At 37.4% G+C, this 12,422-nt stretch overlaps 1 protein-coding gene across 3 annotated transcripts in view; it reads right to left on the bottom strand.

The window, feature by feature from the left end:
* The window catches only part of ESYT2 (extended synaptotagmin 2), a 77,522-nt gene that overhangs the window by 19,991 nt on the left and 45,109 nt on the right, over positions 1-12,422 (bottom strand). For all 3 annotated transcript variants that reach the window (XM_050310534.1, XM_050310542.1, XM_050310550.1), the window contains exons 7-13: positions 9,902-9,957; positions 4,916-5,036; positions 4,153-4,329; positions 3,697-3,779; positions 2,410-2,458; positions 1,637-1,726; positions 1,016-1,111 (exon numbers count right to left, since the gene is read on the bottom strand). In XM_050310534.1, the coding sequence (XP_050166491.1) occupies positions 1,016-1,111; positions 1,637-1,726; positions 2,410-2,458; positions 3,697-3,779; positions 4,153-4,329; positions 4,916-5,036; positions 9,902-9,957 (672 nt within the window). The remainder of the gene's footprint in view (positions 1-1,015; positions 1,112-1,636; positions 1,727-2,409; positions 2,459-3,696; positions 3,780-4,152; positions 4,330-4,915; positions 5,037-9,901; positions 9,958-12,422) is intronic.

Raw genomic sequence — 12,422 nt, 5'->3', positions numbered from 1 at the left:
AATACATTGTTAAAAAGATAATGTGGGGATCTATTCCAAATGAGTCTTTTTAGCTTTTAAGATAGCTTCAAAATACTACTTCCAAACTCTGCTCTCTACAGCCTGGAACAACCATGTAATCACTAGTCAGTGATGTAAACTGTTTGGGCTACTAAGATTTCATTTGTCACCGCAATGAGACAGCATTTTAACTTACAATTGAGCAGATAAATTTGCAAAATGCATGCAAAAAAAAAAAATCCAAGGCTTGAAAACTATATTCCCTGGTTAGTACTTCAGTCATCACTTCCAGAACTTCTCATCTAATAGCAATGCTGAAAAACTGCAAAACTCAATGGTAATCTTCACATATCTTTATAACAGGGTTTACTTTAATACTGCTATCAGTTACAACCAGGAGCAGTACTTTACTAACCTGAAATAAATTCCAAACCAAGCTATTTTACAGTCCCATAGGATAATCCATAGAGTGACAGAATCATTTTTTTTAATGTTTTGCACAAGCAAATAAACAATTCTCAAAAAAAAGTCTGACAAACAATCTCCTACAAGTGTTCTGCCACTGTAACATCGACTGCACAGTATTCATTTCATGATGAAGACTTCAGTACCTTCAAACCTGCAGCAATACCCTGAGCCAAGGCAAGCAAGTTCACCTGAACTCAAGGAAGTGGGTCTTTTCTCCCAGTTAGTTCCTTAAAATTCCTCATGCTGATCCCACTCTTTTTATAGAAAACACTGTGTAATAAAAGCATGCAGCCTTTCAAGTCCAGGAAAGGAGCATTTTTAAAGAAAAATCAAACTGATTACAGAGTCATGTTTTATTAAACAGAGCTATAACACTATACTACTAAAAAGGTGGACCTTACATTACACGTTTTTGACAGGAGAGAAAGTAAAGACTCCCTGGCCCAGTGAGTGTTAGTAAAGCAGTGTGGCACACTGCCAGGCAGGACATGCTGCAAGGGCTCAGGACACACCCGTGACAAAAGGGTGCCCAGCGGCTGTGACTTACGGGCAGGTTTCTGGCGGAGTCCAGGTAGAGGATAAGCAATGCAGATGAGAGCCCATCGTTGGCTTGGTCTTTGTCAGCTCTAATGCTTGTTAGCACCTAAAGCAAAACCACCCTGTGAGCCTTCCTGAAAATCAGGTACTACTATTTCTGTCCCATTCCTGAAGAATATTTTAAAAACATCTCCCAAAACACAAACGTTCACAAATTCACCCCACGAAGCACAAAAAGTAAGTTTTCAAGACTCGTATTGATTTTTATTAGATTTCTACTTCCATTTTTATGGAAATTTCTTACTGCATTTTTTAATTATTTTTGTTAGATTGGACAGATTATAATATATCCAGCTTTATATCCCAGGCTAATGCAATGTTAGTTGCTGTTCTCAAACGACAGCATTAAGGGAAAAGAACAGAATGACAAAAGGATTTTTAAATCCCATGTCACAATAGTACATTGACAGTTTGAGATTTCTGTAGACAGATAGCTTGGAATAAAGTCACAGGTTTATCCAACTGCACAACAGCTAGAGAATTAAATTAGTTATGTACTTAACAAACAAAAAAATCACAACAAAATCACCCCACAACAATTAAAATTAGAAGTAATGTGCTCCTTTAATACCTTGTCTAGATTGTCAGCAGTTGGCATCAATGTGAGCCATTCCAATTTTAAATGCAACTTTCCTTTGGACACTTCATCCAAAGTAAACCACTGAAAATTAAGCAGAGTAATGGGAAATAATCTGACACCAAACAAATATATGACTGCAATTTATGCAATTTATGAAACACTAAGCTCTACCGGACATCTCTTAAAGCTGAGGTCTGCATAAACTGAAAAAATCTGACTCGTTCAAAATTCACATCAAAAATTACAACACAAGTAACAAAAAATAACATAACAAAAACAGCCAGACAAGCCTAACTAGGTAACTACATTATATAGGAAAAGCATCTTTAAAATACCAAGAGAATTCTTTAAGTTCTGTAAAGGTGTTCTGGGAATACAAACCCTGCATAATGTTGCTATAAAAGCCTCTCTTACATACACGAAAAAAATTAGTCTTCTAAGTCTAATAATAGTTAAACTGGGTAATTAACTATTCTCTTGCAAGGAAAAACTCTCACCAAATATAAGTTGCTATTTTTTGCATTTATAGAGTAGTAACCTTGAAACCCCAAGACAGACAAAGAATGGCATTATTTTTCAGATTTCACCAGTTAAGATATTCCTTAAACCACTGTACTGGTCATCAGGGGATCTATTTCTATACCATGAAAGTTATTTTTGCATATACACGAACCACTAAATGGAAAAATACCAGGAAAAATAATCCAAGAACAGCTATATATACAACATATGGGTCTTTTTAAACCAAAACTCACTGAATTTACCTCATCTAGAAGACGCTCCTTTTCAACTTCAATTAAATCTATCATCAAACTAGAAAAAAAGGAAAAAAAATATAGCATTTTAGCCAAGAAACAAAAGATTTAATGCAGAACTCAGCTCCCCCTGTGCTTCCAGGCTTCCACTGAGATCTAAAGAGCAGAATGCTCTTCTTTTAGCCCCTAAGAGCAAGAAAAGTAGGGAATGAAATGTTTGAACAGAGATGAGTGCAGGATAACAGAAAATGTGCCTATGCTGGAGCCCATTTTGCAGCTACAAGAGCAACTGGCACAGTATGGCTCACACAGATATGACCAAAATCTCAAAGCACAGACCATGTCCAAACTGCCCTCTGCAAACAGCACCTGGACGTGTTCTGTGACCAAACTCATGCTCGGGCAGTGTCTGGCAGAGTGCTGGTTCACACAAGCTAAAAATGTGCCAGGGAACGAATCTGCCAAAAATCAAACAGGGCAGACAACTGCATGAACATTTGTCTGGCTTTTTACTGTATTAGTACTGATGTACATTCTGTCACTTCCCCCACTACCACCTCGGTGTAAGATTAGCGAAGTGCAAAGGAAACAAGGCTTTGTACTGCCTACTTCTTTAATTTAAGGAGAAGTAAGTACTGTTGCTCCTGTTAAAAGAGAAGGAGCTGGAAAAATAAAGGAGTGCTACTCTGCATGGAAAGCAACAATGGGAAGCTCCAAAACTCTGCAAGAAATAAAGCTGACAAATTACTGGAGAAAGAAGGTGACTGAAACCCTGAAATGTTTATGGCTAAACACCTGTGGCCTGTGGAATCTACGAGTGACTCATGTTTGCAAAAGCAATACAGAAAAATTTTTTCTTTGATCAAACAGTTAAGATCAGCTCTTAGAGAAAAATAAACTTGAGAGTCATTTAAAAGCTACGATGATGAAGAATATACACAGTTATAAAACTGTATTAACTTTGCCTGAAGAAATAATTAAGACTTAGTGCTAGCTGACAAACATTAAACACCCAGGGCACAATTCTGTGTACCCACAATACTTACCTTATTTTTAAAAAAAGATATAAACATATAGATATGTGTATAAACACACAAGCACATTTTAATATAAATATATTTACATACATGAAGCAATTAGGGAACTACTTAGTACCATAGTTTTGAAAAGATAATTGATTTATAAATAGTTATATAGCCAAGCCACAACTGCAACAAAATAAAAGTAATTAAAAGACTACATCACATTATTTCATCTCTTTTCAACACGCACAAACACATTCTCCATAACATTTACCTTCCCAGGAAGTCATCTTTATCTGGGTCTTCATCAAAGAGCTCAATCTCCAGCTCCTGTCCTGGATGTTCATAGACTAAGGCCTGGAAGTACAGTGAGATGGCTCTGTCAGTTGGACAGTAAAACAGTGACTGCAGTGCCTTTGTGTAATAAAATATGTCAGTAAGTAAATGCTTTAAAAAAATGCAATTTAAGGGGTACAGCAAGTATGAGAGCTTTTCAGATGAGATTTGCTGATGTTGGCTCTAAGACTCTAAACTGCTTTTCAGAATTACTGGTGCTTAGTCTAGACAAAAAAAAAAAGTATATACATCAATGGGGCATTTCTGGGTTTTGTCACAGAACTCTGGGCTTTTTTGGCTCCTTGAGGACATTCCCAGAGTATCTTCTTCAACAAAAGAAACTTTAGAAGACAACTTTACAGGATGTACAGCACGGTATTTTAATTGGTTATACCTCATAAACTTCATTCCATTTCGGATTGAGATTTTCTTTGATGACCTTGCTTTGGAAAATCTGGTTGCCCACACGGATGATTCCATAAGGATCTGACTTTCCTTTGACAATCCCTTTTAGGTAAGTATCTTTCCCCTCCAGGTCCTGAGCTTCAATAAAGTGTATCCTTAGAACACCCTGAAAAAGGAAAAGATGAGCCTGTGTAGTAATCTGAAAGCTTCCAGGTCATCACAATTTATGTAATGGATGTTTTATAATTTCCACTGCAATTTCCTTAACATGCAACTTAGTTTGGGCACACTGTAAATAGAGGGATATCAGTGATGATCCCAACACACAACAGACTTAGCACTCAAGAGATTCCTGGCAAGAAAAACTGTCATTAACCATCAGAAACACATCAGTTATGTCAAGAAATACCATGCTATTGGAAGTGAGTAGCAATAAATAGTAACAACTTTTAGGTGAAGCACATTAACTGTAATTTACAGGGATAATATAAACCATACAATACTTAATTTTTAGTCTACTCAGTTTAAGGTTCTATCAAAACTGAAAAAAATCCTTCTTGGTGTTCTTATGAAACATTAACTCCACAGAAATTGCTTATTAATTAAATCACTTCTTTGCAGTGACTGGATTCACAGTAACTTGTATTACTGCAGTAACCATATTTAGGAATTCACACATGTGTCCTTAAGAGTTACTACTGCAGAAAAAAACCTAAATGCCAAATTATTAATATTACCAGAAACATGCTTACCTTTGGTATAGGAAACCGCAGCTGAGCAATCTGCACTTCACTGACAAGGGGGACTGTGATTCTATTTGGAAGGACCAAGTAGTTGGATATTATATCCAATATTATTGTATCTGATAAGCCACTGTTGGAGAAAAGAATCCTCAGTTACTTCATCAGAATTAAAGGTGCTATGCCACACCAACATAATCTTTTTGCCACCTAAAAACCGAAGTGGAGAAAATATTTGCCTTTCTGGGGGGGTAGAAAACACATCTGGTTTTTTAACACTTTTTCTTTTTTAAATAAAGGATTCTTGCCCAAATGGCCACCAGGTGGAAGCAGCTGACACTAAATAGCAGATGCCACAGGGATGAACATAAAGTTCCCATTTCCCTCCACAGCCAATTCCCCCCTCACCACCGGCTTTAAAAACTAGCCAGGGTAAAAGGCTATTGCATAAGTTTTCCTGCCTACATTGCATATAACCAAGCAGATGGTAACTGTTTATTTACTTTTGAATTTCAACCATGATTTAACTGTCCCTGGAAGTTTGGCTACTCGTTCCTGTATTGTTATGAAACCAATTGTCCTTTTGAGCTGGGAGGACCGTCATTTACACCAGAGACACTGAAAAAAAACCTCGTGGCTGAGTAAAACGTAGCCTAGGGAAGCAAAACAGGTTTTGTTCTGTGAAAAGGGAGTGGCAGTGCAATCACACTGGTGATGAATCATTTAAAAACCCAAGCCCTCACCCTTCCACAAACACAGAAAAAAGAACAATACAAGTTCACCCAGTTTGGGTCTGAACTGACAGCAGATCAGTTTGCTGTCAGACCCCACAGCACTGGTTCCACACACTGCCTACACGGACAATAGGCAGAACTGGAGTGCTACAGAGCCCCGTGGAACACCAGCACCCAGGGAGATCTCAGGAGTCTGTGCAAAGGTTCAGAGAGAAAATGATAAAAACGCCTGAGATACTCTGAACTGCAGGTGCACTCTCACTAAAGCTGGTGGAGCTGCTTCAGGGATGAACAACTTCTCCTCCTAAATACACTTCACGATTCCCTTTTTAATCTTTGGGCAGTCAAGATGCAGATAATGTCTGATAACTTAGAACATTTTTCAGATGAAGCACTTGTGTGTAAGCACCTTGTGAAGTTTTCCCAAGACTGAATCTGCAGCTGGGAGCAGCTCTGACTCAGGAGGTAGCACATAAAACCAGAAGTGCTGCAGTGTGAAATGTAGACATGCTACATTTTCATTTCAGAAGAAAAATTTGTGGTGAGCAATAACCATTATGCTAGAGAAGGGTAACAGAAGGAACCCATTTAATGCAATCCCACCCATTAGAAATGCATGTTGATCTTTCATGCCAGAGATTTGCAACCTGCACAGCCTGCATCCTCCTGGCTGCCCACTTCCACTGTAAATCCAGAGGAACTATCATATTTGAGAGAACATGGCTTAATTTTTTATGGTCTCCTGTACAACAGGAACAGAAGGAGCTCCAGGCTGTACCAAGATCAATGGACAGGTCTGTGCAGACTCGTGGCTAGATCGAAGCAACATTGGATGAGGTTAAGATACTGCTCAGAGGAAATGTTTCCTCTCCCCTTCTGTGAGTTAATTCACATCTGCCCTAAAGAGGAGTCTTCATTTCCCTTCCCGTCATGCAGAGCCTATTCAATCATATTTACAAAGATTTGCATTCTACATGAACCCTAGAAATTCATAGTTTCAGTAATTCTTAAGACAACTACTACCAGAAGATAATCATGTTATCTGAAAAGTAGCTTACTTTAGCCATCATTTTAACGTGCTGCTTTTCAGACTTTTTCAGCTCCATTTTGCTAAACATCTACTTTTCAATTTATGTGTGCTAAACTTTCTCTGAAATGAGCCAAGAAAATAGAAGTCATTATTTTGTTAGAGTTGACATAAACACTGAAGATAAACATCTCAACCAGTCTTAACATTAAAAGGGAAAAAAAGGCTGAGGTGTTGGTAACTTCACAAGCAACTTTTCAAAATACAAGTCTGATGGCAAAACTTCAATGGAAAGATCAGATAAATTTGATTTGTTCCTGCTTTTGTTAGTATCTCTACCTGGCAAGAAGAGAAAGCTCTGCCTTTATGCTCAGTGCCTTTAGGACAGATGATTAATGGAGAAAACAAACTGACCTAGGTCAGAGAAAGCAAAGGAGCAGTGCGAGAAAGGCAGCTTGAAAGAAAGGTTATCGTGCTCTTCTCTAGTATTTAGTTAAGACCACAGACATTATGAAATTAGCTACAGGCATAAATAAAGGGACTCTAGACTAGCAAAAGGTTCAGAGGTTGACTAATGTTCAAATAGAGCTACAGCAAATCTCCTTGAAGAAGAGAAAGAAACAGCCAGAAGCACAACACAGCCCGGTCACTGGGAGGATTGACAATCCTTTATGCTAGGACCAAACCCCAACTGTGATTCCAAAGTCAATCTCATAATTTTATCCCAACATAAATGCTTGAATTTCACTAAAACACCTGAGGAAAAGAGCCAGCATTAATGAAATTTCACTGTTACACAGAGAAACTGGACTCCTAGGAGGTAACAGATACCCTGTCTTCAAATATGTGGAGCTGAATAAGAACACTGAAGATCATAACTAACTAATGGACTAAATGAATTCTAAAACAACATGATGGTTTCAAGCTGTTTAAAACTTATCTAGTATTAGCCAATTGGAATGCTCCCAGATACAAGCATTCTTCATGAATACAAGGCAAAAATGACAATGTTTTTCACTGTTTTGTTCCTTAAAATAAGAGGTCTGATCTATGGATAATAGAGACAAAACACTGATCAGGCAACAAAGAAAGATGTAACAATTTTAACCCTTACGTTGATGCATCACTGATAAACAGCTTCCTAAGATCATAAGACTCTAGTTATTGGTTCTAAGTACAATTATTTTTTCATTTCATAAAAACGAGAGAAGTCTGAAATGTTTCACAGAGTTTATTAGACTGTTCTTCAAAAGCTCAGTTTCATTGCAGAAAAATAATTGGCAGTTACCTCCCTTTTGTATTGCTCTATATTTAGCTCTACCTAATTTGTATCATAGAATAGGCAGCTATGTATTTTTCCTGCACTGCCTTTATTTGTACTGCAGACACAGCACATCTCTCACTCCACAGAGTTTTTACTGTATCTCAAACAACCACAACATCTTCCCATCATCCACACCCTCTCCTGACAGCACTTGAGTATTCTCACAGCCTGGCTCCTCCTCACAGGGAAATTTTAATTCCACTTCTAAGCTATCCTAACGATGGAATATGAATCACTTTTGTATCTTTCTCCTTGGGGAAGTCATATAGGAAGAGCAATGGAAGTTGTTAACAGTTGACAGGGAAGCTTCCAGCAGCAAATGCAGAAATTCAATTAGTAGAAGACATTTGCAAACAGATTACAAAGTAGTAGTTCAGTGTGGAGCCAACAGCTGCAGCACTAAAAAGGTACCTGTGGCAGCAGTAATCTCTTGTTCATCATTGTTTATGACAACTACAATATGTCACGTTGTCATACCAAAATATTCACCTTATCTATACAGATAAGAAAAACAAATACAGCGCTAAAGAAACCTCTTGGCAAGGAAGAGAGTAGAGGAACATGAGTCACCTCAGTTACAGTTACTATAGAAACTATACCACATCTAGATGGCACCAGTTTGTGCACGTGTGGCCAAGTTTGGTTGCTCTGGAAACCATAAACTTGAGTTATTTAGCGAGACTTTGTTTACATCTGAGGCTTTGTGTTTGCAGTCAGGCAAATATGCACCAGGATATGAATCTCAGGAGCCTCGTAGGCTTAAGAGCTAAATGTAAATTTAGTCCTGTTATGTCAAAAGAGCGAAATATTCCTCAGGAGCTGTATTCTGGAAGCCATTTTCTCTCACTCATGAAGAAAATCTCTTTCCTCAGAGGCAGCCTTAAGCAGGCTTGGAATATGAGCAATTCTTGCAGCCATTAACCTACTTAATGCAAGTTCTAATTTCAAACTGTTCAGCTGGGATTCCACGCAATGGCTTCACGTGTCTAAGTAAAGCAAAACCTGCTTCACTCACAAAATTGAGCTCTAAAGGATTAATTTAATACCTAAATTCAAACCCTGTTTTTAAACAATAAGAAATAATTCTGCAGTCAGCCAACTGTTGAGGGTATGGGAGCTAATGAAAGGAGTAGTCACAAAATACAGGCGTGTATCAGATCCACCATTATCTCCTTAGCCATTGTCTGAATATTAAAAAGCCCCTGGGTATCTATTACAACTTCATAATTATGAATATATTCATGGAATTAGCTTTATCAGGGTTGCAATGATTCAAAGCAGCTTGGTTTTCACCTCTATTGATGCTCTCTTCTTTGGGGTTTTTATCATGTGGTATTAGGAAAAGCTCTAAAAAGCTAAGCATTTTTTACAGCTATATATGGTCAATATTTCTGCTACTCCACTTGATCTTCACATAATAAACTGAAAGCTTTAAAAGTAGGCACTTAAAGAGATTAGAAAGTTTACTTAGTTTGAGTAGAGTCTTAAGGTATTTCAAACTACCTTTACACAAGCAAACAGAGATGGACTGGCACACAAAGCCAGGAGCCAAGATGTTGTGAACCCACTGGCGCAAAAAAAGGGGTCTTGGTCTTTCTGCTGTCTTAGGACATGGCAGATAGGAAACTCACAAGATTCTGGAAGTCTGGAAAGGCTGAGAACACTTAAAAATGCAGATTAAAAATGATATTTTCAAAATACTGTTAACAAGGCCTACGAGATACACTTTTGATGTCCTTTGACTTGTGGTGAAATCACTGCCTTCTGCAAACTGAGCAGTTTCATAGAATTCTACATTATGAGGTAACTGCTCAGAGTCAGCTAACCTAAATATGATTTAATTGACGGTCTTCAGGTTTTCTGAGGCTTGCTAAGGGTGCAGATATAACAAACACTGCTCTAGGTATACTCACTTCAGTCCCGGAACATCCAGAAGATTGGTCAGTCCAGTCCAGTTAATTTCCAAAAGCTGTGAATTACAGAGAAAAGGAGGAGGGAGGGGAAGAAAAAAAAAAGAAAAGTGACTTAGAATTCATAACACTGAGGGAATAAACCCTATTGCTATAGATGCTGATCTGTGGAGATTTAATAACTAGTTTCCAGGATTTTCTTATACAAACAAAACGAGTCTCTTCCATTCTAAGGAATTTTCAGACACTTCTTTTAAAACAGTTACAAAAACTCACCATCCTCTTATCCACCCTTACACACACACCCAACATACACAGGTACACAGGATCTACTCCATACAACCAATACAGAATAATGAAATGTGGTCTCATTTTCTGGAGAAATATTTTTGGATTCACCATAGACCTGTTACAGTCACCAACATAAATTTGCAAAAGTATAATAAGTTGAAGAAGAATCCCGTGTGAGAGCAGCAAAATAAGAGATCTAGAAGACATGACCCACAGAAAGAATGAAGGACTGGAATTAAGAAGATGGAAGGAGGACATGACAACAGCTTGCAAACATAGAGAAGGCTGTTTTCAATGACAAAGAGACAAATTCATTCTAGCACTGATGCAGTAAAGAAAATAGGTATCAACAGGATTAAGTATGAAAGTGAAAAAATCCTCAGAAATAATTAACGTGGTCACTCATTACTAGATTATATATACTTTCTTCACCGAAAATCTTTACAGAATATTATGCTGTATAAAGGCACCTATTCTGTTTCAGGACTGTTGGCATCAACAACTAATGTAAAATGTCCTTTTCAATCCTATAATATTCTATTTCTAGATAACAAAACCAACAGACCCGAGTTTCCTTATTTCCCTTCCCACTGAGTGCTTTCTATTAACTGCATAGAACTTAACCGACTATACAGGCAACAAACAAATCCAAACTCACCCAATTACCAAACCTAAATAACCTCATCTAAGCATAACTGCATGATAAAAGGATTTTGAGATTCCTCAGTTAAAAGACTGATTGTGGTGGTTCAGCTAAAAGCTGAAACAAAACAACAGACCTCTACAACAATATATGTTGCATATTTCCACAGACAGGAATCATCACCCTACACTCACTTTCTTTTTTAAAAAAATAGCACATACCTCTCTTTTACAAAAGGTCTATTAATAGTTTAATTAGTGATTTCCTTTGTGAATACTTCCACTAAAGATAATACAACACATTTACTCACATAAGAAGCGCTGTTACTTAATATACTTTTGTAATGCTGGCAAAATATTTCAGCAACGTTACCTATAAAAAACATTACCTGGCCTACCTGTAGCAAACAATTAAGCTGAAAAAAAAAATCATTATCCTTTCAATGAAAAAGGTAATAAGATGTAATAACCAGGTATTTCAAAACAAAAGGCAAGACATATCATGGGATGTATTGCAAGAATCTACATGAGTCAGCAACATGCCCTTGCCACAAACAAGGCTAACGCTGGGCTGGGCTGTACGAGCTGATGAGACTAACCACAACTTGAGTTTTCAGACTAATTCTCTTGTTCTAAACACAAGCTTTAACTGTACATTATGTGACACTTTAAAAATCTATGTAGCCTACCAAGGATCTGGAAGAAATAATTTGATACTGCTTTAAGACAAAGAACCCAGTTTATTATATGATTAATTATTTTTTCATTATCCTAGGTGAAATGTAAGGCAAATGCACACCCATAAATACCTCCAAAAAGTGGTCCCTACCCGAAGGTGCTTGTACCTGCATCCCATATTTAACAGTTTTACATAATTATGTTTTCAGACTAAATAGCAAATGAGAAAATATCTGCATTTCCTGTTCTTTTCCTGTTTTGTTTCGTGTATTACCATGACAGTTAACACAGCAGAGTCCTGTGCTGTCTCCTAAATAGACTTAACCCAATAAATGCATTGAGCAACACAATGCATGCTGAAATTCAGCATTGCCAAACATCTCCTACGCTCAACTGCAACTCGTGTCATAGTGGTTTCTGTATTAACTGCCACAATCCAAACCAAAACGAAGAACAACCTAAGACATGCCACTGAGAACTGAAATATTTTCCACTGATGTGACTAAAAAGCATTTCAAAAGGTTGCAGCAGCATATGAAACACATACAGTGCCTATGATACAATGTCACTGTCAGTACTTTGATTATTACACATCTCTTCTCAAACACAAGGCTACCAATTCATTCTGTCACCAGTCCTTAGAGCATGAAGAATGTATAAAATAATTACACAAAAATCACAAAAAAACAGTGCCACTAAGAGTGGCCATATAGACAAGAAATGCAATCAGGACATATAATATCAGAAATTCTCCTCATCCACAGGAATAAATACGAAGACAAAGGCCAATTTCAGAAATGTTAAAGACAAATCTTTTTCAGTCAAAGTTGAAGCTCAGAAATTAAAAAAACATTACTAAGGCTAAGCACTTTACAGGATTATTAGAAAAGCTTTGCAAATAAATCTTAAGCCA

Source organism: Myiozetetes cayanensis, unplaced genomic scaffold (genome assembly GCF_022539395.1).
Source record: "Myiozetetes cayanensis isolate MyiCay16 unplaced genomic scaffold, myiCay2020 scf1, whole genome shotgun sequence".
Taxonomy (NCBI): Eukaryota; Metazoa; Chordata; class Aves; order Passeriformes; family Tyrannidae; genus Myiozetetes; species Myiozetetes cayanensis.
Note: the sequence above shows the minus strand (reverse complement) of the source record. Positions and strands in the feature narration are given on the sequence as shown.